This window comes from Watersipora subatra, chromosome 7 (assembly GCF_963576615.1).
Source record: "Watersipora subatra chromosome 7, tzWatSuba1.1, whole genome shotgun sequence".
Lineage (NCBI taxonomy): Eukaryota > Metazoa > Bryozoa > Gymnolaemata > Cheilostomatida > Watersiporidae > Watersipora > Watersipora subatra.
Window position 1 is genome coordinate 42,821,628 of NC_088714.1, and position 22,884 is coordinate 42,844,511.

Below are 22,884 nucleotides of genomic sequence, written 5' to 3' on the forward strand. Positions count from 1 at the left end.
TTTTGCTAATACTATTATACAACAATGGCTTACAAAGACAACCGTTTTGCGCATGACTTTCCTTGAGCGACTGATGCGCAGACGATTTATGCACAAAAATTATTCAGCTCTGGTCGACTGTTGAGCTTGTTGTTGTCAATACGGTTTACAAATGGGGGTGTTGAAATCTTACGTGGTTTTGGAAAAATCATGTTATACACGATTATTGCGGATCTACACAAGCGTCACTGTTTAATTTGCTTTGTCATCTTATTCTGTTTTTGACTACGTTTAGTTATGCGCTTTTGCTGAGGTTGCGTGTATTAATTTAATAAATATTAGTTCAGACTAAGATTCAAGCTAAGCTAGTAAAAATACCAATACTTACCAGTAAACGATACCTCTTTATTTCTAAAAAAAACCCATCGCTTTAAATACACAATGAACAAATTTTTAAAACAATAATACTGACAAAAAGGGTAGAACTATCCAAAGAAAGTTACACCCCTGTGCGAACAGCTGTTCACGTTCTTTCACTCAGTGTTGTACGTACATCTATAAGTTGCGACAGTCTAAAGAGAGCCACGACAGTCAATAAAGACAGAGTCTCAACAGATGAAAGATAAAGAGGCAATGTCATTGAAGCTTTTCTTTGATAAGATGTTTATGTCCTCAGGTTTTGTTCTTAATGTTGTAGAAGGTCAGTATTTGAGTGGAATTGTCTTGATTATGTCTCGGAAATTTTATGGTCGGAAATGTTGATTAACTCCTGTTATTTTGGTAATGTCTGGTAGAGGTTGGTGGAGCAGTCTACGTGTCATCATCACTAATTTCTTCTGCTGCTTTCTTAGCCTCCTGGTTGGCGCGTTTTCTCTGATTGATTTTTTCCTTTTGGAAGTTTTTAATTTGCTGGTTGATGACTCTTTGTAATGGGACAATGAGTAGAGTTGGTCTTTCACTTTATGGAAAACTGATAAGACATAAGCTTGATAGTCTAGGATAAATAAAGAAAGTGTTTTTGCACACTGACTTTACATTAATTGGGCATTCTTATTACATAAATCACATTCGATAGTGAGGATAGACAGGGACAGTAGTTACTTTAACGAATACTTGTTAACTCAATCAGTTTTAGTTATAGTTATCTTTTCAGAGTATAACAAGTAATTGCTTAAGAATAGGCCTATGTAAAGAAAATATACTTATCACCGGTAGGGGCTTTTTACTGCACCTTCTGTTTATTTCATTCTAGCAACTCACTCTGCGTCTACTACATTTTCTAATAAAAATCTATTTCATGAAGTTTCTTTTTTTGCTCCCCTCAAAGGAGCAAGATAAGGGCAATTTGATGAGTTGTAAAATGACTTAGTTTGATGCCTTCTGATGAACTTTTCAAGTTTTTTCCTCTGAATATTGGTACCGTGTGTATTGGTTGTCTGTTTACTGTTTATGTTCTTTTGTATTTTTTGCTATTTCATGGTAGAGATATTTTATTATAATAGCTTGTGTAGTAAAACTGAGATTGAATTAGTTGGTGCACAAAATTAGTGTGATGAATTATCGTTTTACTGTTATTAATATCTAGAAAAATATAATATGTTACTCTGGTGGTAGGTAATCAAAATCTGTAAAAGTAGCTGCAGAATCAATATGCAAATATTGGGAGTAAATCTGCAATAACAAAAAGATCTTGTTACTCTTGCAGTCACTGATTTATATCTATGTACCAATCGCTGAAAAATTTATTTATTTTTCAGAAACTAGGCTGAAGGATAGCTAATTGCTTTGCGTGGATTACTAGAAAATACTACATTTCTAACATATAAGAGGACCCAGTGCAATGTGACGGGTAATTGTTTCAGAAGCATTTTTTAAATGACGGCCAATTCCTAGGACTAAACAAAGCAACTCTGTCGTTGCCATGGTCACTTTTCTAGGTTTTTTAGTTCCACACAATTTAGCAACTTCACTGTAACGTTTGTGTACAGGCAGGATTTTAAAAAGAAATTGTGTTGTGTTTATCTTTTGAATTTTTCAACTTGATCAACAAAAGAGTAGCAATGCTTAATTAAATTAATGCTTTCGTTAAACAGTGCTATAGCAAGGATCATCTTCTTGTATCCTAACCACATATATTAGGTTTGTAGTTAGAATATTCTCCGAATTATGTGCAAATCACTTGTGGCCAATAATTTTCTGCCAAGCTAAAAATGTTCACCCTAAAATAAAAGACCTTTAAAGAAGAAATTAATTTTGTTTATATGTAATCTGTTAGAAGTCGCCAGTTTTTGCTATAAGTTATTGCTAATATGTATAACCTAACTAACGCATAATGGATGAAAAGTCTTGTGTATGAGTTAGTATATATTTATACTAAAGTATATTATATTTTTTAAAAATAATGAAATACCTGGACAAAGCAATATGTTAGAGCTCAGTGTTTTTAGTTGTGACTGATGACTCAATTAATATCATTAATAAGCCTTGTTTTTAAATAATACTGTGATAGCAGTCATTATGATTTTTTCGGTATTGACTGGGTTGCACAAACCAATATTGTACATGTCATTAAAATATTTCCATGCAATTACATCCAATCTGACAGTTACAGATCAAAACAAAGTATGTAATTATATTCAAATAGAAAGCAATAACTAACTGCGTAATTACCGAACAATTTACATTATGACAAACACTAAAGATGCTCCAATTAGAAATAAAAAAACTGATTTCAGATATCGATCTGATTTATCGGGTTAATTTGCTGATCCTCACTAATAACTACCATTATCCAAATACCAATTGGCTTATCCAGTTCTTTTGTGCTGCGTAGTTGATTGTTCCTTTTATTGCAGAGTCTACAGTCAGGCCTCTGCATTCAAAATTAATTTTTTTCAAGATTTGCATCATTCGTTAAAAAGAATTGTTTGTTGAGGCAAGGTAATAAATTTTAATTGATTTTTATTTATTTTAACCTTTGTTCCGCTGCTACAAAGCCTATGCTGACTCCTTAGTAAATACTGTAGGTAATTACACAAAGGAATGAAACTAAATGTTAACATATACTAAACTTCATGTAGAGTGTGGGCTTCAGAGATGCTTAGATTTGAAGGAAGATAGAGCTATGCAAAGCAATGTACACAAAATTACACTAAGTGTAGTTTAAACTAACTTGGCCTATGCATTTTTGTTATTACTATATTTTCTAATATTTTGTTTGATGCATAAAAGGAGATTTTCTGTAGTTAGCTGCTAGTACCTCATTAGATTAAAGCTTTTTCATTGCGGATTAGATAGCACTGGTAATCGCTTTAATGCCCCATAGATATGAATACTCTATGAATTATCAAATCATTTTTAGGATGAATATGACTGAGGGTATAAAGGTGTTTCTCTACTGAACAAGACAGTTGAGAGTTCGCCTCTATGGCACTCTCAGCGGGACGAGTTCTTTTTACTTTTGCTCTTCTCTCACTCTGTCTACTAATCATTAATTTATGGCTGATGGCAGGCCACGAACAACCTAATCCATCTGCTTTAGTAAGTATGCCTTTACTTAAATTAAATTTCTATAGTAAGTAATTATCAGAAAATTGTCTATATTTTAGTTGATATCATACCTGATTTCAGTTTGCTATAGTTACAATAAGAATGTTTGTATTGATGTGTCATATCTTTCCATGCAGACCTTCTATCTAAATTTTAGTATTTCTCCATGAACTTAGCCTCTGAAATAATGATGTTTCGGACGACATTGTTCATTTACATGTACATCCTTCTATATGCACATCCTTCTACATGTACATCATTCTACATTTGCATCCTTTTACATGTACATCCTTCTACATGTACATCCTTCTACATGTACATCATTCTACATGTACATTATTCTACATGTACATTCTTTTACATGTACATCCTTCTACATGTACATCCTTCTACATGTACATCCTTCTACATGTACATCCTTCTACATGTACATCATTCTACATGTACATTCTTTTACATGTACATCCTTTTACATGTACATCCTTTTACATGTACATCATTTTACATGTACATTCTTTTACATATACATCCTTTTACATGTACATCCTTTTACATGTACATTCTTTTACATGTACATTCTTTTACATGTACATCCTTCTACATGTACATCCTTCTACATGTACATCCTTCTACATGTACATCATTCTACATGTACATTCTTTTACATGTACATCCTTTTACATGTACATCCTTTTACATGTACATCATTTTACATGTACATTCTTTTACATATACATCCTTTTACATGTACATCCTTTTACATGTACATTCTTTTACATGTACATTCTTTTACATGTACATCCTTCTACATGTACATCCTTTTACATGTACATCCTTTTACATGTACATCCTTTTACATGTACATCCTTTTACATGTACACCCTTTTACATGTACATCCTTTTACATGTACATCCTTTTACATGTACATCCTTTTACATGTACATCCTTCTACATGTACATCCGTCTACATGTACATCCTTTTACATGTACATCCTTTTACATGTACATCCTTTTACATGTACACCCTTCTACATGTATATCCTTTTACATGTACATCCTTTTACATGTGCATCCTTTTACATGTACATTCTTTTACATGTACATTCTTTTACATGTACATCCTTCTACATGTACATCCGTCTACATGTACATCCGTCTACATGTACATCCGTCTACATGTACATCCTTTTACATGTACATCCTTTTACATGTACATCCTTTTACATGTACACCCTTTTACATGTATATCCTTTTACATGTACATCCTTTTACATGTACATCCTTTTACATGTACATCCTTTTACATGTACATCCTTTTACATGTGCATTCTTTTACATGTATATCCTTTTACATGTATATCCTTTTACATGTATATCCTTTTACATGTACATCCTTTTACATGTACACCCTTTTACATGTACACCCTTCTACATGTACATCCTTCTACATGTACATCCTTGTACATGTATATCCTTCTACATGTACATCCTTTTACATGTACATCCTTTTACATGTATATCCTTCTACATGTACATCCTTTTACATGTACATCTTTGTACATGTACATCCTTTTACATGTATATCCTTCTACATGTACATCCTTCTACATGTACATCCTTCTACATGTACATCCTTTTACATGTACATCCTTGTACATGTACATCATTTTACATGTACATCCTTCTACATGTACATCCTTCTACATGTAGATTCATGTACGTCCTTCAACAGTTTCTGATTTTTTCTCAGAATTGAAATGTCAACATTAATATCAGAACAAATGGTTCTTTTCTGAATTTAAGTTTGCAATCTGCCAGAAAGTTACATTTTCTTGTTTTTTTGTGTGCCAGACTCAAGGATCGTTGGAAACAAAGCTTGCAGGGCTGAGCGAAGAAGCGATTAAGCAGGCTACTGCTGCCCACCATCTTGAACTAGAGTTGTCTCAATTAAAAGCCGCTATTAAACAAGGCAGGTATATGTATGGTAATCGTTACTATAGTAAGAGCCACGTCCATCTGTCTGAAGCCTCACCGAGTGCGTTGGGAAAAAAGGTTGTATCACACATTATTCAAACTTGGACATTCAGCTAGTATAGTACTCCAGAATGCTACCATCTGCACCGCTCAGACAACTTGATGTATTTCAGAATATCTGCGCAAATATTGATTACACCTGATGGTCTCTTGCAGTGCCCCGAACTTCCAGGGTACTAGTATTAATAACTGGGCAAGATCGTGTTTCAGATAACTATGAAGAGTGTGTGTTTGGCTGGCCGTTACTATTCTTACTTGCAGAATAAGAGCATAGCACAATGTTACGAGGATTAACACTACTTTTTTAGAAACACTTTAGACATAGCTGACTCTTTACTTGTTGCAGAGAGAGCTATAAAGGTTACACTAGCAAAACCACAGTTTAATCAAGCCATTTCTACAGTTGCAAAGCCTGCAGCTTCTACAGAGGAAATTGTGCTTCCTATCCTTGTTTTTGCATGCAACAGACCTGAGGCCATAGTTCAAGCCCTAGATGACCTGCTCAAGTGGGTTCATTTTTTGTGATCACAAAAAATTTTAGTCGTGTATTTCTGCTCTGTATTTCACTAGTTTAACATAAATTTGTTAACATTTAGCCTTCTCCGGAAGCTTTCTAGTTGCAACAAGTTTTTTATTGTTATAAATAAAGCAAACAGATCCGGTGTCTGACAGATAGCTCTGGTATCTGACAGATAGCCCTGGTATTCTGTCCGACAGATAGCTCTGGTATCTGACAGATAGCTCTGGTATCTGACAGATAGCTCTGGTATCTGACAGATAGCTCTGGTATCTGACAGATAGCTCTGGTATTCGACAGATTGCTCTGGTATTCGACAGATAGCTCTGGTATCTGACAGATAGCTCTGGTATCTGACAGATAGCTCAGGAATTTTTTGCTTACTGCTTTGCTACCCATGATTACTTGCAAGTGAAGATCATCTGTCAACCAGCTCTTCTGTCGAAGACTGCTCATTGCTCACATTGAGCATTTCATGGTCACTTTTGTTGTAACCAGTTTTTGATATCAGTAAAATCTTACAAGTGATTTAGTCCTCCGTTATTGATAGTAAAGGGCAACATACTACGATTACAATGCATCTTCTATGTTTGCAAACAAAACAGAAAACACTCTAAGCAATTGTTATGGCAGTCCTACGGTGCGCATGCTGGTGTACTACTGGAATACAGCATTAATACTGCTCTTTATGCTTTATTTCTATTAGATCAAATTAAAGATAAATGTAGCGTGGTAAATTGTTGTACACTAGTATCTTTTCAAACCTTGATTTAAAATCAGATTTTGCGATATACTATTTAGTTTTTAGAGCAGAGCTTTGAGAAATAAAACGAATCTTCAGGCATTGATTTTTGACAAGTTTACACCAGTTTTTTGTTTTTTTTGATAGCGGATTCGCATACAATTGAGAACGTATCATTGTATAGATAGGAGTGAGCATTTTCTGCCAGTGTTTTAATTATTTTATCTATATCTATGTTCTGATCTATTGCCACTTTATTTCTACATCTTAAAGTCACGTTTTAAGAATTTGACATCTATTGTAGATACAGACCTTCTAAAGAAAAGTTCCCCCTTATAGTCACTCGAGACTGTAATCATGAAGCTACGCGCTTAGCAGTAGATAAATATAAGGATGTTATTCACAGGCATTTAGTGGTGAGTTCAAAAAAGCTTCTGTTTAAAGATGACCTCATCCAAAATGTTTGTAGGTTTTATCCGAAAGTGTCGTTATTTTTCTATCATTTGCAATTGTTTTCTATGCTTGAGATGATCTGACTGTCAGGATGTTTCAAGATTAAAATCGGCAAAACTTGATCACGTTTAAGCCGTTCAGATTAAAGAAAAGTGCGATTATGGTGTCTATAGTTGCACTTCAGCTAAGGGACCAACAGAATATAGCTACGTACTGCTGCTTCAGCTAAGGGACCAACAGAATATAGCCACGTACTGCTGCTTCAGCTAAGGGACCAACAGAATATAGCCACGTACTGCTGCTTCAGCTAAGGGACCAACAGAATATAGCCACATACTGCTGCAACTTGAACAGACCAACAGAATATAGCCACATACTGCTGCTTCAGCTAAGGGACCAACAGAATATAGCCACATACTGCTGCAACTTGAACAGACCAACAGAATATAGCCACATACTGCTGCAACTTGAACAGACCAACAGAATATAACCACATACTGCTTCAACTTGAACAGACCAACAGAATATAGCCATGTACTGCTGCAACTTGAACAGACCAACAGAATATAGCCACGTACTGCTGCAACTTGAACAGACCAACAGAATATAGCCACATACTGCTGCAACTTGAACAGACCAACAGAATATAGCCACGTACTGCTGCAACTTGAACAGACCAACAGAATATAGCCACGTACTGCTGCAACTTGAACAGACCAACAGAATATAGCCACATACTGCTGCAACTTGAACAGACCAACAGAATATAGCCATGTACTGCTGCAACTTGAACAGACCAACAGAATATAGCCACATACTGCTGCAACTTGAACAGACCAACAGAATATAGCCACGTACTGCTGCAACTTGAACAGACCAACAGAATATAGCCACATACTGCTGCAACTTGAACAGACCAACAGAATATAACCACATACTGCTGCAACTTGAACAGACCAACAGAATATAGCCACATACTGCTGCAACTTGAACAGACCAACAGAATATAGCCACATACTGCTGCAACTTGAACAGACCAACAGAATATAACCACATACTGCTGCAACTTGAACAGACCAACAGAATATAGCCACGTACTGCTGCAACTTGAACAGACCAACAGAATATAGCCACATACTGCTGCAACTTGAACAGACCAACAGAATATAGCCACATACTGCTGCAACTTGAACAGACCAACAGAATATAGCCACGTACTGCTGCTTCAGCTAAGGGACCAACAGAATATAGCCACATACTGCTGCAACTTGAACAGACCAACAGAATATAGCCACGTACTGCTGCTTCAGCTAAGGGACCAACAGAATATAGCCATGTACTGCTGCAACTTGAACAGACCAACAGAATATAGCCATGTACTGCTGCAACTTGAACATAATAGTTGATATCAATAATAGAGACAGTCAACCAACAATGCTTGCTTGTGGTTAAGCCGTTCAGATTCAAGTGAAAGTGTGATTCAGTCGCACTGTCACTCTTCAGTCACAGTCTATACGGTAGTTGCTCTTCGGCAAATAGACCAACAGAATATAGCCACGTACTGCTGCAGCTTGAACATAATAGTTGATATCAATAACAATAGAGACAGTCATCCGTGCAACTAGTGATGTCATTTTGGCATGTATTTTCCTTCTGAGCGTTTTAATCATGATAAAGTTGTGTCAATTTTAATCTTAAAACATCCTGGCATCAGATCACCTCAAACATCAAAACAAAAATGGCGATTACTTTCTGATAAAATCTACTAAAAATTTAGTGTAACTTCATCTTTCTTAATCGAAAACAAAGCTGAACTGGCAGACTTATACACAAAATGTATGTCTGTAAGTAAGCCATTGGGTAACACTGTTAATACAGTATTACCATTTATCTATTTTAACTAGCTGTGCAAAAGGTATTAGGACCAGTGGGTACGCTTGATTAATACCAAACCTACATTCCTTCCATCTACTTTTTTGCTGCAAAGACATCTTTCCTAGGCGTTGTCAATCTTTCGAAAACGCTGACGGATGCTTTTTGTATTCAGTGAAGAAGTACTCTGTCCACATGCTGAGTAGTTGCTGAGCGCATTATACAACAGCGATTCAATTTAGGTTTTTAACACAGTTGGACGTTTTATTAGTGATCAGTTATGTTTCTGTTTTAATTTCTCTTAAATTTGATGTTTTATCCTAAACTGATATGAATCACTGCATTACCGAGTACACCATGCAGCTTGGATGTCAAACTGAATATTGCTAGTTGCAGATCTTATGAGACTCCGTTTCATACGCTGAAAGATCTTTTGTAAGGCCTTTTTTTCGAACAGCAAGTGTCATAGACAAGACCTGCTCTGAAAATTAAAATATTTTTTGCAATGTTTCTTAAAACTCCTAAACAAATCGTAGACTGATCGTGTCTATTTTAACTTCAATATACTACACTCTCATGGACAATGGCGGAGTTACCAACTCTCTACTACACGCTCATGGACAATGGCGGAGTTACCAACTCTCCACTACACGCTCATGGACAATGGCGGAGTTACCAACTCTCTACTACATGCTCATGGACAATGGCAGAGTTCCAACTCTCTACTACACGCTCATGGACAATGGCAGAGTTCCAACTCTCTACTACATGCTCATGGACAATGGCGGAGTTACCAACTCTCCACTACACGCTCATGGACAATGGCGGAGTTACCAACTCTCTACTACACGCTCATGGACAATGGCGGAGTTACCAACTCTCCACTACACGCTCATGGACAATGGCAGAGTTCCAACTCTCTACTACACGCTCATGGACAATGGCAGAGTTCCAACTCTCTACTACACGCTCATGGACAATGGCGGAGTTACCAACTCTCTACTACACGCTCATGGACAATGGCAGAGTTCCAACTCTCTACTACATTCTCATGGACAATGGCAGAGTTTCAACTCTCCACTACACGCTCATGGACAATGGCGGAGTTACCAACTCTCTACTACACGCTCATGGACAATGGCAGAGTTAACAACTCTCTACTACATGCTCATGGACAATGGCGGAGTTACCAACTCTCCACTACACGCTCATGGACAATGGCAGAGTTCCAACTCTCTACTACACGCTCATGGACAATGGCAGAGTTCCAACTCTCCACTACACGCTCATGGACAATGGCAGAGTTCCAACTCTCTACTACACGCTCATGGACAATGGCAGAGTTCCAACTCTCTACTACATGCTCATGGACAATGGCGGAGTTACCAACTCTCCACTACACGCTCATGGACAATGGCAGAGTTCCAACTCTCTACTACACGCTCATGGACAATGGCAGAGTTCCAACTCTCCACTACACGCTCATGGACAATGGCGGAGTTACCAACTCTCTACTACACGCTCATGGACAATGGCGGAGTTAACAACTCTCTACTACATGCTCATGGACAATGGCAGAGTTCCAACTCTCCACTACACGCTCATGGACAATGGCAGAGTTATTAACTCTGCCATTGTTCAGATTCAGGAAAAGTTCAACGAGTAGCTCAAGGAGCTTCAGGTGGCTTTTATTGGTCTCACCCAACTTGTTCCGTGCAATGGCCAGAAAGATACTGTGGAAAATTCTAAGTAAGACTGGATGCCCTGATGAATTCATAAGAGTTATGAATTTATCAGGGCAAAAGTTGAAACAAAAGTTACTGCTGTCTGCGAACTACAATACTCGGAGAATAATGCAATAGTGGCACATACTGAGAAAGGCCTGCAGAAGTCATTTGATTGTTTCCATCGCACACACAATGTTCTCAGCCTCAAAGTGAATATAAAGAAGACAATTACTATACCGACTGTAACCAAGTAACCGTCTGAGCTCTTGTTGAGCCTCAATTTGCAGTGGAACGACTGGAGTTTAAGTTTTGTAAAGTCATTCAATTACCATGTAAGTTGCCTTTCGTAAAAAGCTAATTTAGATGTTGAGATTAAAAAATCTACAAGCAGCAAGTGCAGTCATTGGCCGTCTCAAATGACTGCAAATATCTTTCAAAACACAGATATTTTACCATATATAAAACTCAGGTTTACAAGGTAATCGTTTTCACTACATTTCCGTATGGATCAGAAATAGATACATTTATTTGCAGTCATAACCTGAAACCACTTGACAATTTGTATAGTAGATGACTCGAAGACATTTTAGGAGTAACTCAGAGTGACAAATGGACAAGTATAAGTATAAGTATTGAGACGATTGTCAAGAATCAGTAACGCTGGACAGGTCATATGGTACATGTAGATGATATCAAACTTCCTAAGCAAGTCTTCTACTCAGAGCTAACAGATGGAAAGCGTAATCAGAGTGGTAGAAGAAAATGATACAACGATACCATCAGGAGATTTCATTTTCTGTTTCGTAAGATTGGAGACCAAAGTAATTCGTGCCACTGGCAGAACTAAAGGGTCTCTATTTATGGGGGTACTAAGCTGAGCTTGGAGAGGCTAGAAAATCCTGATTAATCTCTTCTACGGGCTCAACTTTGCTGGCTCACATGATTTGACAGGCAATAACCGTCTAAGAAGTCATGACAAAAACTCATTAATAACAAGCAGACACCATACTCTCATTGCAGGCGATTGCTGAGAGAAGGCCTATTCCTCATATATCGCATGTCATAAAAAATGTCATATTATTTATTCTTGCAGTTTTATTCATTGGAACGTGTCACAAAGGATTAGCAGTTCAATCATAGAGACACAGTGAATATTTGTCACAGGGGTTCAGAGTTGAGACTGCATGGCTAGTGCTTTGTGGAGGGTTTTGCAATGTTCTCTGTAACTCTGCAATAATGTGACCGTTTTAGATTGGCACTATGCTGGGCTTCAGCTGCTGCATATTGCTGGGATGAATTGGTTCTAAAACTGTGTATGACAGAAATCGTTCAAAGCAGGTTTTTGGAGCGTAGATTATGTGTTGCTGTGATTGTGTATTGCTCTGATTGCATGTTTCTGTGGTTTTGTGTTGCTATGATTGCGTGTTGGTAAGGTTGTGTGTTGCTGGGATTGTGTGTTGGTAAGATTGTGTTGGTAAGATTTTGTGTTGCTAGGGTTGCGTGTTGCTATGATTGCGTGTTGCTAGGATTCTGTGTTTCTAGGGTTGTGTGTTGCTAGGACTGTGTGCTGCTAGGGTTGTGTGTTGCTAGAATTGTGTGCTGGTAGGATAATGCGTTGCAAAGATTGTGTAGGGCTGAGATTGCCTGAACAGAAGTTGCGATAGTTTAAAATGGAATAATGGAGAGGTTGCACTATATAAACTAGTATAGTCTTCTATCTCTCTCTAACTGTGTTGTAAGATCAGCCAGGTGGATGATGGCTGTAGCTGCTTTTGTTTAGCAACCAGATTCTGGAGAGATTCCTAATTTGGACAAAAAAGAGAAGAAAATGCAGGGTTATTTCAAGATATCTCGCCACTATAAATGGGCTCTTGGACAAATATTTGATGTGATGAAGTACAAAGCTGTAATAGTCATGGAAGGTGAGTTGATGCAATAAAAAACTCAGATAAGCAGGAATTTATCAAATATACTCTGTAAGCATTTTGCTGTGGTACCCTAAGCATTACCTGTTAAGTAGCATTATCAGCTATAATAAGACTAGCAATTTGGAGATTTTGTGCTTGTATCCCAATTAGAGAGCAGTGCATGGCATAACCAACACTTTTCGATACATAGCTTTAATCAAACTAGCCCCTAGGCTTATATTTCAAGCAATGGTTTTGCCTTTTTCACTGTTGCATTTAGAGTTTTACAAAAAATTTTAGTTGCCATTGCCAGCTAGTTGATGACAGATTCATATGCTATGGATAACTTTATATTCTCAAGAAGTATTAGATAGTTTTTAAGGCATTTGCAGTGTTGTATTCGTTGTAATACTGGTTAATTGGAATTGCGCTTCATATTGATCTCAAGTAGAACACATTTCCCATAAAGAACCTTTCGTTCACTCTCATTTATATTTCTATCATCATCTTAATGTTCTATGGAACTTCGCTGTTACAGCTGCCAATCTATTTCAGATGACTTAAACATCGCCTCTGACTTCTATGAATACTTTGCTGCCACCTACCCTTTGCTCAAGACTGATCCAACTCTATATTGCGTCTCGGCATGGAATGATAATGGGAAAGCTTCGCAAATAGAAGATAATCCGGGTAAGCTCATTCAGACTGTTGAATATTGGTTCATACTTGAAAGTTTCATACCAGGGTGTAGGTTAACAATAGAACTTGTAGCCCTTTGTGTCATTGCTCATCATGTCAGTTTGGCTAACAATCACATTACCATCTGGGAGGAGGTCTGTACTCTCAATTGTTTGGATCCACATTTGCCCATTTTCAGTTGTGGTAAATGTCTGTTTGCATAGTGGAAACTGTTTAAAACTAGTGGTTTGTAATGGTTTTTATGACGGTTTACGAATCTATAAGTCTGGTTCTATTCTCCATTGGTTGAAAAAAGATGTAGTATTCTCTGACTGTCTCTTCATCCTGATATTATGCTGCTTGATCAATCAGAAATTGGCTGGATGCTTCAGCTTTATGTTTGAGAGACAGAACTGATTTGGGAGCAGCATATGTGTACAGTCGAAAGTATATGTTACAGAATTACTGTATAGATCTGATTTTTTCCCCGGCCTTGGATGGATGATGTTGGATACCCTTTGGGATGAGTACAGAGACGTTTGGCCTCGCGGGTAAAATAGTTTCTCTTGCATTCACTAAGTTGTAATTAGTATCATGGAAAGCTATTATATTTATGTGGATTAGTAGTAGTTTAGTCATTAGCATTGCTATGTTGTATTCGTGCCATCATCCGTTTTAATGAGCTACTTTATAAGAATACATTGTATTTTGTTTAAATCTTTTCAGAGCTCTAACGACATTATGAATAGTATATGTGAAATATTAAAACGAATTTGTTATACCAAACTATCTAACGATTAAATATAGAAACCTAATTTATATAAAAAACTAGATTAATGAAGGAATAATTAGTAAAAAGGCATTTTTTATTGTTTATGTTAGAGTCAATGAACTGATGTGTAGGCAATGCACAAGCTTATTGGTTGAAGGATTGATATAAGAGCCTTCTACTCCTGCCTGGTGTAATTCACGCTTTTAACTAGATTCAATTCAAATTAACTTTCTCTGTTTTATTATTTTACAACTTATTTTGCTTGTCTGTCTTATAATTTTGTTTGCAAAATGTAGAATGTTTATATAGGTTTGTATAGAGAGGTTTCAAGCGTCGGAAATTATTGCATAACTCGAGAAAATCATTTGCTCAAGATTTCTGTCATTTTAAAAGAATCACATTTACTTTAGAGGTGATCGTAAGTCGAGGTTTGACTGTTCTTGAGGTGATCATGAGTAGAGGTTTGACTGTTCTTGAGGTGATCGTAAGTAGAGGTTTGACTGTTCATTGAGGTGATCATAAGTAGAGGTTTTACTGTTCTTGAGGTGATCATAAGTAGAGGTTTTACTGTATGTTGAGGTGATCATAAGTAGAGGTTTGACTGTTCTTGAGGTGATCGTAAGTCGAGGTTTTACTGTTCTTGAGGTGATCGTAAGTAGAGGTTTGACTGTTCTTGAGGTGATCATAAGTAGAAGTTTTACTGTATATTGAGGTGATCATAAGTAGAGGTTTTACTGTATGTAGAGGTGATCATAAGTAGAGGTTATACTGTATGTTGAGGTGATCATAAGTAGAGGTTTTACTGTATGTAGAGGTGATCATAAGTAGAGGTTTTACTGTACATTGAGGTGATCATAAGTAGAGGTTTTATTGTATGTTGAGGGGATCATAAGTAGAGGTTTTACTGTATGTTGAGGTGATCATAAGTAGAGGTTTTACTGTATATAGAGGTGATCACAAGTAGAGGTTTTACTGTATGTTGAGGTGATCATAATTAGAGGTTTTACCGTATGTTGAGGCGATCATAAGTAGAGGTTTAACTGTTCTTGAGGTGATCATGAGTAGAGGTTTGATTGTATTTAGGTTAGATTAGAATCATGAGATAATTCTAGATTGTAACCTCTGGCTCGCTATACAACTTTTACCACAATTGTTACCTTTATAAAAATAGGTTGCATTCGTATTCCTTTCATATACCCATGACTGAGTGAGTCTAGATGATTAGTGGCCGCTAAGACTATGCATGTCTATAAACATAGAATTCTTTTTATATGCTGTGTTCAACGATAACAGTTCGACGTGGTAATTGCGGGGTTATAGGAAAGTTTGCTCATGAATCCATTGATAAGCAGTTTTAGCTTTAATGGAACTCATCTGTTACACAACAGGCACAGTAGACACCCCTGCAACATGAATAATTCATTCCGAGTACGTTCAAGTTATAAGACTTTTATTCCTAATTGCCTAATTCATTCCAAGATTATTCCAAACTTGCATCTTGGGCCTTTCAAATAGGAAAAAACTAAACTTCAGTTATGTAATTTAATGACTATACAGTAACTCTGGTATTATTGATTTTTATCAACAACTTTTTTCTTCTTTCTTACCACTTTCACTTGATTTAAGGTTCTTGATATGGTAATTGTATGTGAAGGGGAGCGCGCACCAACAATGTCAATTTAAATCTATTTTTTACGGACAGCAAGTCTACGGTGGAAAGTAAAATATAAAAAACTATTGTATGTGTCTAGAATAAAGCAAAACAAAATTATACATTTGCTATCGTAAGAGCGGTGTCTGTTCGTCCGTCCGTTTTTCCTAAGCCAGGGTTAAAGGTAAGGATAAGAGATTGATTTCAGTGAGACTCCCAACTCGTGACATTCAGGCTTCAATTTATACACCAATCAACTGCCTCCGAGTATTTCTGAATACTTAATTGTGCACATACTTATGTGCTTTATCAGCACACATGATGATCTCTCATGGCACACTAGACTGGCTGGGTACTAGTACAATGTATATATAATAGAGATACCCCTATATGTCACTTTATCTCCCATGTGCGACAAGAGGGGAAACCATTTTAATGCTGTCCATTGGACCTTCGCTATTCACATTGAATTTGAGAACTTGCATTACGTGGCGTTATATGGAGGTAATATTCTAATGTAATATGAAGCAAAGACTGCATGAATTCTTTAGGTTAAATGGAATTTTGTTATAGGAGCGTATAGTGTATATGATTAGTGAGTCTAAACTTTCAATATGCTTTAGGACTTCGGGCTATGTTTCCAATTGTGCTGTATAGAAACTTGAAAATATCCAGTGTTAACAAAGCCTCTATACACCGTAATGAAGCCTGATCATTGCAAAAACTGCCATAAGCATTCTAGATTTGTGAAAGGTGCTCAATTGGAGTCTGAACCTCGCATACGCATCTCATATGAGTTCTCCTCGCTCAACTTAGCGAATCTGCATGCACCTTTTGGTCTCAAAAAAGCTTGCTAAGGAATCATCATTCTGTTCACTAATATACTTTTACCAAAGCATGCTAATTGGTCACTATTGAAAACATTTCTCAATCAGGTTCTGGGATGACTGGATCAGGCAGGAGGATCAGCGTCATGGCAGATCTTGTATCAGGCCGGAGATCTCCCGAACTCACACGTTTGGTGAAAAGGGTGTGAGCTTGTAAGTCTTGTAAGCCTCTCCTTGAGGTCATTTAAAGTCATGCATTGCATATTGTGTACGATACTTCTGCCAACTTATGTATGCAGGTCAAGGTTGTCTAGGCCAGTCTTAAAGCTTATATTTAGGTTCACAGTTTATCAACCTGTTGTGAATTTAATTGGCTAATCCTTTCTGCAGCAGGTCTAAGTTTAGCTAGAACTCACTGAAGTAACTGTTCCCTGCAAGCTGTCTATTCACACACATTTACATGTTATAGTTCATAAAATACCCAAGTTGTAGCCTTCAACAAGATTTGAATACACTATATTAGAACAATTTCAGCTCTGCCATTCCTAGTGTCATCTGCCAATAAGGCAATGCGAATGCTTTTCAATTGTAGAGGTCTCTTCTATAAAACTCATCTCAAATTCATTGTCTTGAATGAGAAACCAGTGGAATGGACAAAAATGGATCTCTCATATCTAAAAAAGGTGAAGTCTTTTAGACACATGTCTCTCCATCTTGTGAAAATCTTTTCATTTTTAATGATTGTTAAATTCATACTGTGATGTCACTAGGGTGGCTTGACCCATAAATTTTATAAAGGCGTTTTTTTGTGTCAGTCTGGTCTGCAGTATTAACATTAGCATCAGCTCTATCAAACCGTTATCATAGCATCAGATATCATGATTTAAAAAAAGTTGCTTTTTCTCCTGAAAATCTGTTTAATGAGCCTATACACGCAGGAGGTTGTGCGATTTATGATACTATTGGTTATATGATAAAGTTCACACGCAACTCTTACAGGAAAAGTATGATGAGAGTTATACAATAGCAGTCTACAATTCCCCCATAATTCCCCTCAGTGATCTCAAGAAAGCAGCAGAGGAAAAAACTTTGAGCTCAGTGCGCATAACATACGACTCTAAAGTCACATTTAAAGCACTAGCGAAGCAACTCAATATCATGAATGATTTCAAGGTTGGTTCTTTTTGTTATTGCTGTTTTATAACATTTGAATAGTCAGGTGTATTAGATAGTGGTTGCTATTTCTACTCCTTACTCTAATCTGTATATACAGTATATATACACTGTACATAAAACCTTCAATTGAACGCTATGGCGCTCTATTTTTCAACCCTCCCTCTATAGTGACGCTCAAATGAAGTCTGGTGTGGTATTTTTTAAATAGCTCGTCAGAGTTTTGAGAAAATAAATTTAACCCTTTTATAGGCGAAGCGAATGTTGCCTTTATTTTGCACACTCCTTTGGTTGGAGCGACATTAATCCTTTTAATGCAATAAATCTGCTATAACTTACCTCAAGCTTGTCGTAGATCTCTAAATTAATGTGTATTGGTAAGCTGAGAAACATCTCTACTTGTTGTTTGCAATTAACCTACGATGATCTTATAGATGATCTTACAGATGATCTTATAGATGATCTTATAGATGATCTTATAGATGATCTTATAGATGATCTTACAGATGATCTTATAGATGATCTTACAGATGATCTTATAGATGATCTTATAGATGATCTTATAGATGATCTTATAGATGATCTTATAGATGATCTTATAGATGATCTTATAGATGATCTTATAGATGATCTTATAGATGATCTTACAGATGATCTTATAGATGATCTTATAGATGATCTTATAGATGATCTTATAGATGGTCTTATAGATGATCTTATAGATGATCTTATAGCCTGCGTTGCAATTTGTTGGAGCTTTAAATTTTTATTGCATTTTAAATTTGAAGGCATATTTTGACTTCATAACTACATGTATATTGAACAATGTTGCATAAAAAGCTCATTTCACTCATTGATATGTTTGCTACAGTTTGCAACCAAAACTGGCTTTTTACATGCAATCGAAGAGGAGTTATGATAAACGCAAGGATGCTATCAAATAATATGCTATAAGTCTGCAAATTTTTAAATTCTATAACGATAATATATCAAATGCTACAAATATATATTCAAGAACAAGGAGCATAAACGAACCATACTTATAGTACATGCAGAAACAAAAATTACGAATTTTGAAATGTAAATATTTGCATCGTTTGCTCGGCCGTTTGCATTCTGATTGTTGCTTTCGATGGAACGAACATCTTCTGGCTGTTCAATATCTTCCGCAATGTCTTCTGACCTCAACTCTTCTTCTGCGCTGATGAATCAGTCGATATTAGCATCCAAACAATTGTTTAGCAGAGCAAAACTTTTACGCGTTTCATTTAGCACAAATAATAATACATCTTCAGCCGGAGGGGCGCTAAGCACAACTTTTAGCCTAAAACTAGTCGTACATATACCATCGTAAATGTAAAACGTTTTTCACATACGTCGAAGTATCAAGACCTCATTGAACGAGGAACTACTATTAGCTTTATACAGTTACTAGCCGAATGCTCAGGTATTAAAAAACAGCGGCAAGTAATATAGTTGCGTGCCACTTGCCATTAGCCTAGCACATTGCCAATGGCTAATATGAGTAAGCTAGTGTCCCTATTGCTAAACTTAGTAGATAGAGCCGTAAGAGCAAGCTTTAGTGACGTTACGTAATGCAGAGTGCTATGGCAGATAAGGGCTCATATCGCCCAATGAATTCATTGCATCTTGCGGGGCTCCATGGGTTAGTTTATCGCCTGGTGAATGGGAGGTTGCAAGATCAAATCTTCTGGAGATGAATTCTTCATTGCTAGATACTAATCAACAATAGCTAGAAAAACCGAACGACGGACTGAGATTTATATATATATGTAGATTTCTATGGTGTTGCTTTAAAAGTTTTGATGAAAAAGCCGAAAAGCTTTGAAGCTACAAAACGGACTTCGATACAAACAGAAACAACGAAAGAATGAATTGTTATTGATATAACCGAGTCATTATTAGTATGATTTTGTGGACACTTTTCTACTGATAACTTGCTATTACGGGTTCGTAAAGATTGAAGAATGTCAAAGTGATGGTCTATTGTTCAATCCTTCTCCTATAGCAGCATCCAAATAAAGGTGGCGTTCAAATAGAGGTTTTACGGTATGTACATCATATATCAATGTTTGTTCGCGGGTCTGTCTATGTGTCCAGTTATACAATAAAAAATTAGTTTATAGAGGGTTTGATCTTGGACTCTCCAGGTCAGAAGATCAGCGATCTAACTCACTACACTACAATTGGTTGACTGATTGTAGTGATGAATGATTGTGGTGACATTCATTGCATTGGTTAAAATACTCGTTAAAATAAAATAAGCGCTTGGGGTTATTATCTAGTACGTTTTATCATTATGCAAATTGGCTATTGTATTAGCAAAGATTTAGACTACTATTTTACAAGGTAAGTTACTTATCTAGTACCGGTATATTGATAATCAGTTGCGTTAGATAGTGGTTGCTATTTCTCCTCTTTCCTCTAATATATTGATAATCAGGTCTATTAGAAACTGGTGAAGTAATGAGTGCGCTCACAACCAGTTGGACATATTTTTCAGGATGGAATTCCACGCACTGCATACAGGGGAATATTACCCATCGTATACAACGGACTTAGGGTCTACCTGACCCCAGAGTCAGAGTGGAAGAAATATGATCCTTCTTGGACGTAATCTAGTCATACTGACACATACAATGGTGCTTGTGTCATTTTTACCTTTCAGTTCTATGTTTATTGCATGTTTGTATTCTTCTGAACTGTACAAGGCATTGTCTGAGTAAAGCTTGTTACATCGTTGAATGGTTGCATTATTCAGTCAGGTATCTCAGTTTTTATCTTCTTTTCATTTCTGAAATAGCGCTGATAAGAAGATTCTGTTAGGTTAGCCTCTACTTTGTTCATGAAATCTGTAGATTTAATTTATTTTTGGTGATTACCTTTTTATTTTTTGTCAAAGGAAGATAAGTCACATTTGCTATAATCATAAAAAAATTTTAAAATGACATGGTGAGGTTACATCCGACTTAAAACGACATGAAAATTTTAAAACTATGAAGTACTGTATATCAACCATTTGATTTTAATATAATTGAGGTCTGATATGGCATTTGGGACTTTCTTCCTAAAAACACAAAGATTCACATTGTATAGCATTATATAAGCGCCTTCCAAATAATTATTGTTGAAATAGAACACTATTACATCACCGTACACTCATATTACTCTCAGATTGCACTCTGCAGTGCGCATTGAGCAAGCTGAAATTTTATAAATGAACTTTGTTGCCATTTTGGGAATATTAAGCGCATCAATTTATAGCACAGCGATTCCTGTGTACGAAGTGTGTTACATAGGTCATATTTTGAGGTAACCTTGCACGGCTACTTGAGTAGCTCACATGTCTGCAGTTATCATGTATATTCCTCATTAGTTATAAACAAACAGCCAGCATTTCATATTATTTATGAGAATCTGAATATTTTGCTGGCAAAATACTGTAAACATGGTATGGTATATGTTTAACGAATAGATAATTAGATAATAGGTTGGACGAAATCTGTTCCCGCAAGTGCATGCAAAATAAACAATCTGTTCCCGCAAGTGCAGGCAAAATAAATTTGTTGTAGAACAGGATAAGCTCAATTTGACTTGAGATTTGAGAGGATACTAAACATTGCCATAGTATTTCATGAGCTCTGATGTTGTCTACATGACTATGCATACCCTTGTATTTGTATTAAAGCCTTAATTTAAACAGGCAAATAGTCAGTTGATAACTTGGTTTAAAGGTTTTAAGCTAAAAGTGGTGCAAACACAAAGCTAAAATGTTCAAAGTTAAAATTAACACAATTTTTAGCTAAAGATTGTGTTAATTTGAATGTTGCTAGCTTCAACTAACAACATTCAAATTACCGCAATTTTCAAGAAAATATGATGGCCAAGGTCCATAAAAAGCATTTTACTAATGATCGAAAGCTCGTGGACAGGCAAGTAGAGCAACCCAAAAGGTTAGTATCTCAGTCTGAAGCTGGAAAGCTCTTAAGAATGTTAGATTCATGGAGTAACCAACTTGACCTCTCTGTGTTGTGAATACACTGATGTTTCAGGTGGTGTACAGTTTTCCCTCCACTCTGACTGTGTTATGGATTGCTTATATTGTACATCAGTAGCAATAGCACCCCTTATATATAACATAACATTACACTAATCTTCTATACCTATGTATATATTGAATGTTACTAACCGTCAACAGTAGAATTGGAGAGGGCTGTGAAAACAAAAAACTGCAAGCATTAGCTATGGCATCAGAAAAAAGTGTTTACGGCGCTGGCACCGTTTTTATACTAAAGTAAAACAATTATTTTTGGCTAAAACGACAGAAGTAAAATGTTTTCAGATTCATAAATATACTTATGGTCTAGCTCCCCAATGCCTACAGCACAGGAGATATGGCATTAGCTCTATGGAGAATCGGTGATGGGAACAACATGGGGCTTTGTCAAAAAATCAGTTCATCATACATGAACAATGCTATCTTTTTTTATGGAAGAGATACAAACTTTTTTTAATTAAGTGTGCTACAGTAAAACAAAGTACAGGGAGTTCTTATCTCTCAAGAGAGCAATTCTCATATTCAAAAACCAACTTTTTTAAAACCTTTTTCACGTTACCCGGCACGACTTTTTTCTGTGCATAAAATGCTTGATGATATCCCAGACAACTCAGTAGATTAGACATTCACTGAAACAACATTTTAGCTCATGCACGATATCTGTGTAATTTCCAGTATAGCGGGTGTTATTTCAAAACAAATCCATGTATTTCTACTCTTTACACATGTTTGTTAGGGACTGGCATTTGCTGATGCGCTTACATCCAGCTTGAAATGAGATGCAAATCTAAAATTTGTAAAGTATGTCAATCGCTTTATTCTTATATAATTACAATCTCAAATGGTATCTAGGACTATCATCTAGTCAATGATAGCTTTGGGGCTTCATTCGGTCAATTATAGCTTTTAGTGGATCGCGAGATG

The 22,884-nt window shown here is 36.4% G+C and overlaps 1 protein-coding gene across 1 annotated transcript; it reads left to right on the top strand.

The window, feature by feature from the left end:
- The first annotated feature begins 1,712 nt into the window (after positions 1-1,712).
- LOC137399538 (alpha-1,3-mannosyl-glycoprotein 2-beta-N-acetylglucosaminyltransferase-like) lies at positions 1,713-20,953 on the top strand. Its single transcript, XM_068085700.1, has 12 exons — positions 1,713-1,828; positions 3,341-3,519; positions 5,381-5,502; positions 5,914-6,069; positions 7,127-7,238; positions 12,655-12,796; positions 13,337-13,471; positions 13,920-14,010; positions 16,818-16,922; positions 17,302-17,392; positions 17,709-17,882; positions 20,407-20,953. The coding sequence occupies exons 2-12, from the start codon at positions 3,406-3,408 to the stop codon at positions 20,518-20,520; spliced, it is 1,356 nt and encodes a 451-aa protein (XP_067941801.1). The 5' UTR covers positions 1,713-1,828; positions 3,341-3,405; the 3' UTR covers positions 20,521-20,953.
- The last annotated feature ends 1,931 nt before the right edge of the window (positions 20,954-22,884 follow it).

Excerpts from the sequence above, each read along its gene's own strand:
- LOC137399538 (XM_068085700.1), top strand. The coding sequence starts at position 3,406 with ATGGCACTCTCAGCGGGACGAGTTCTTTTTACTTTTGCTCTTCTCTCA. Across the intron at positions 17,393-17,708 it reads ATCTCTCATATCTAAAAAAG|GAAAAGTATGATGAGAGTTA; the intron begins GTGAAGTCTTTT and ends CAACTCTTACAG. Across the intron at positions 17,883-20,406 it reads ATATCATGAATGATTTCAAG|GATGGAATTCCACGCACTGC; the intron begins GTTGGTTCTTTT and ends CATATTTTTCAG.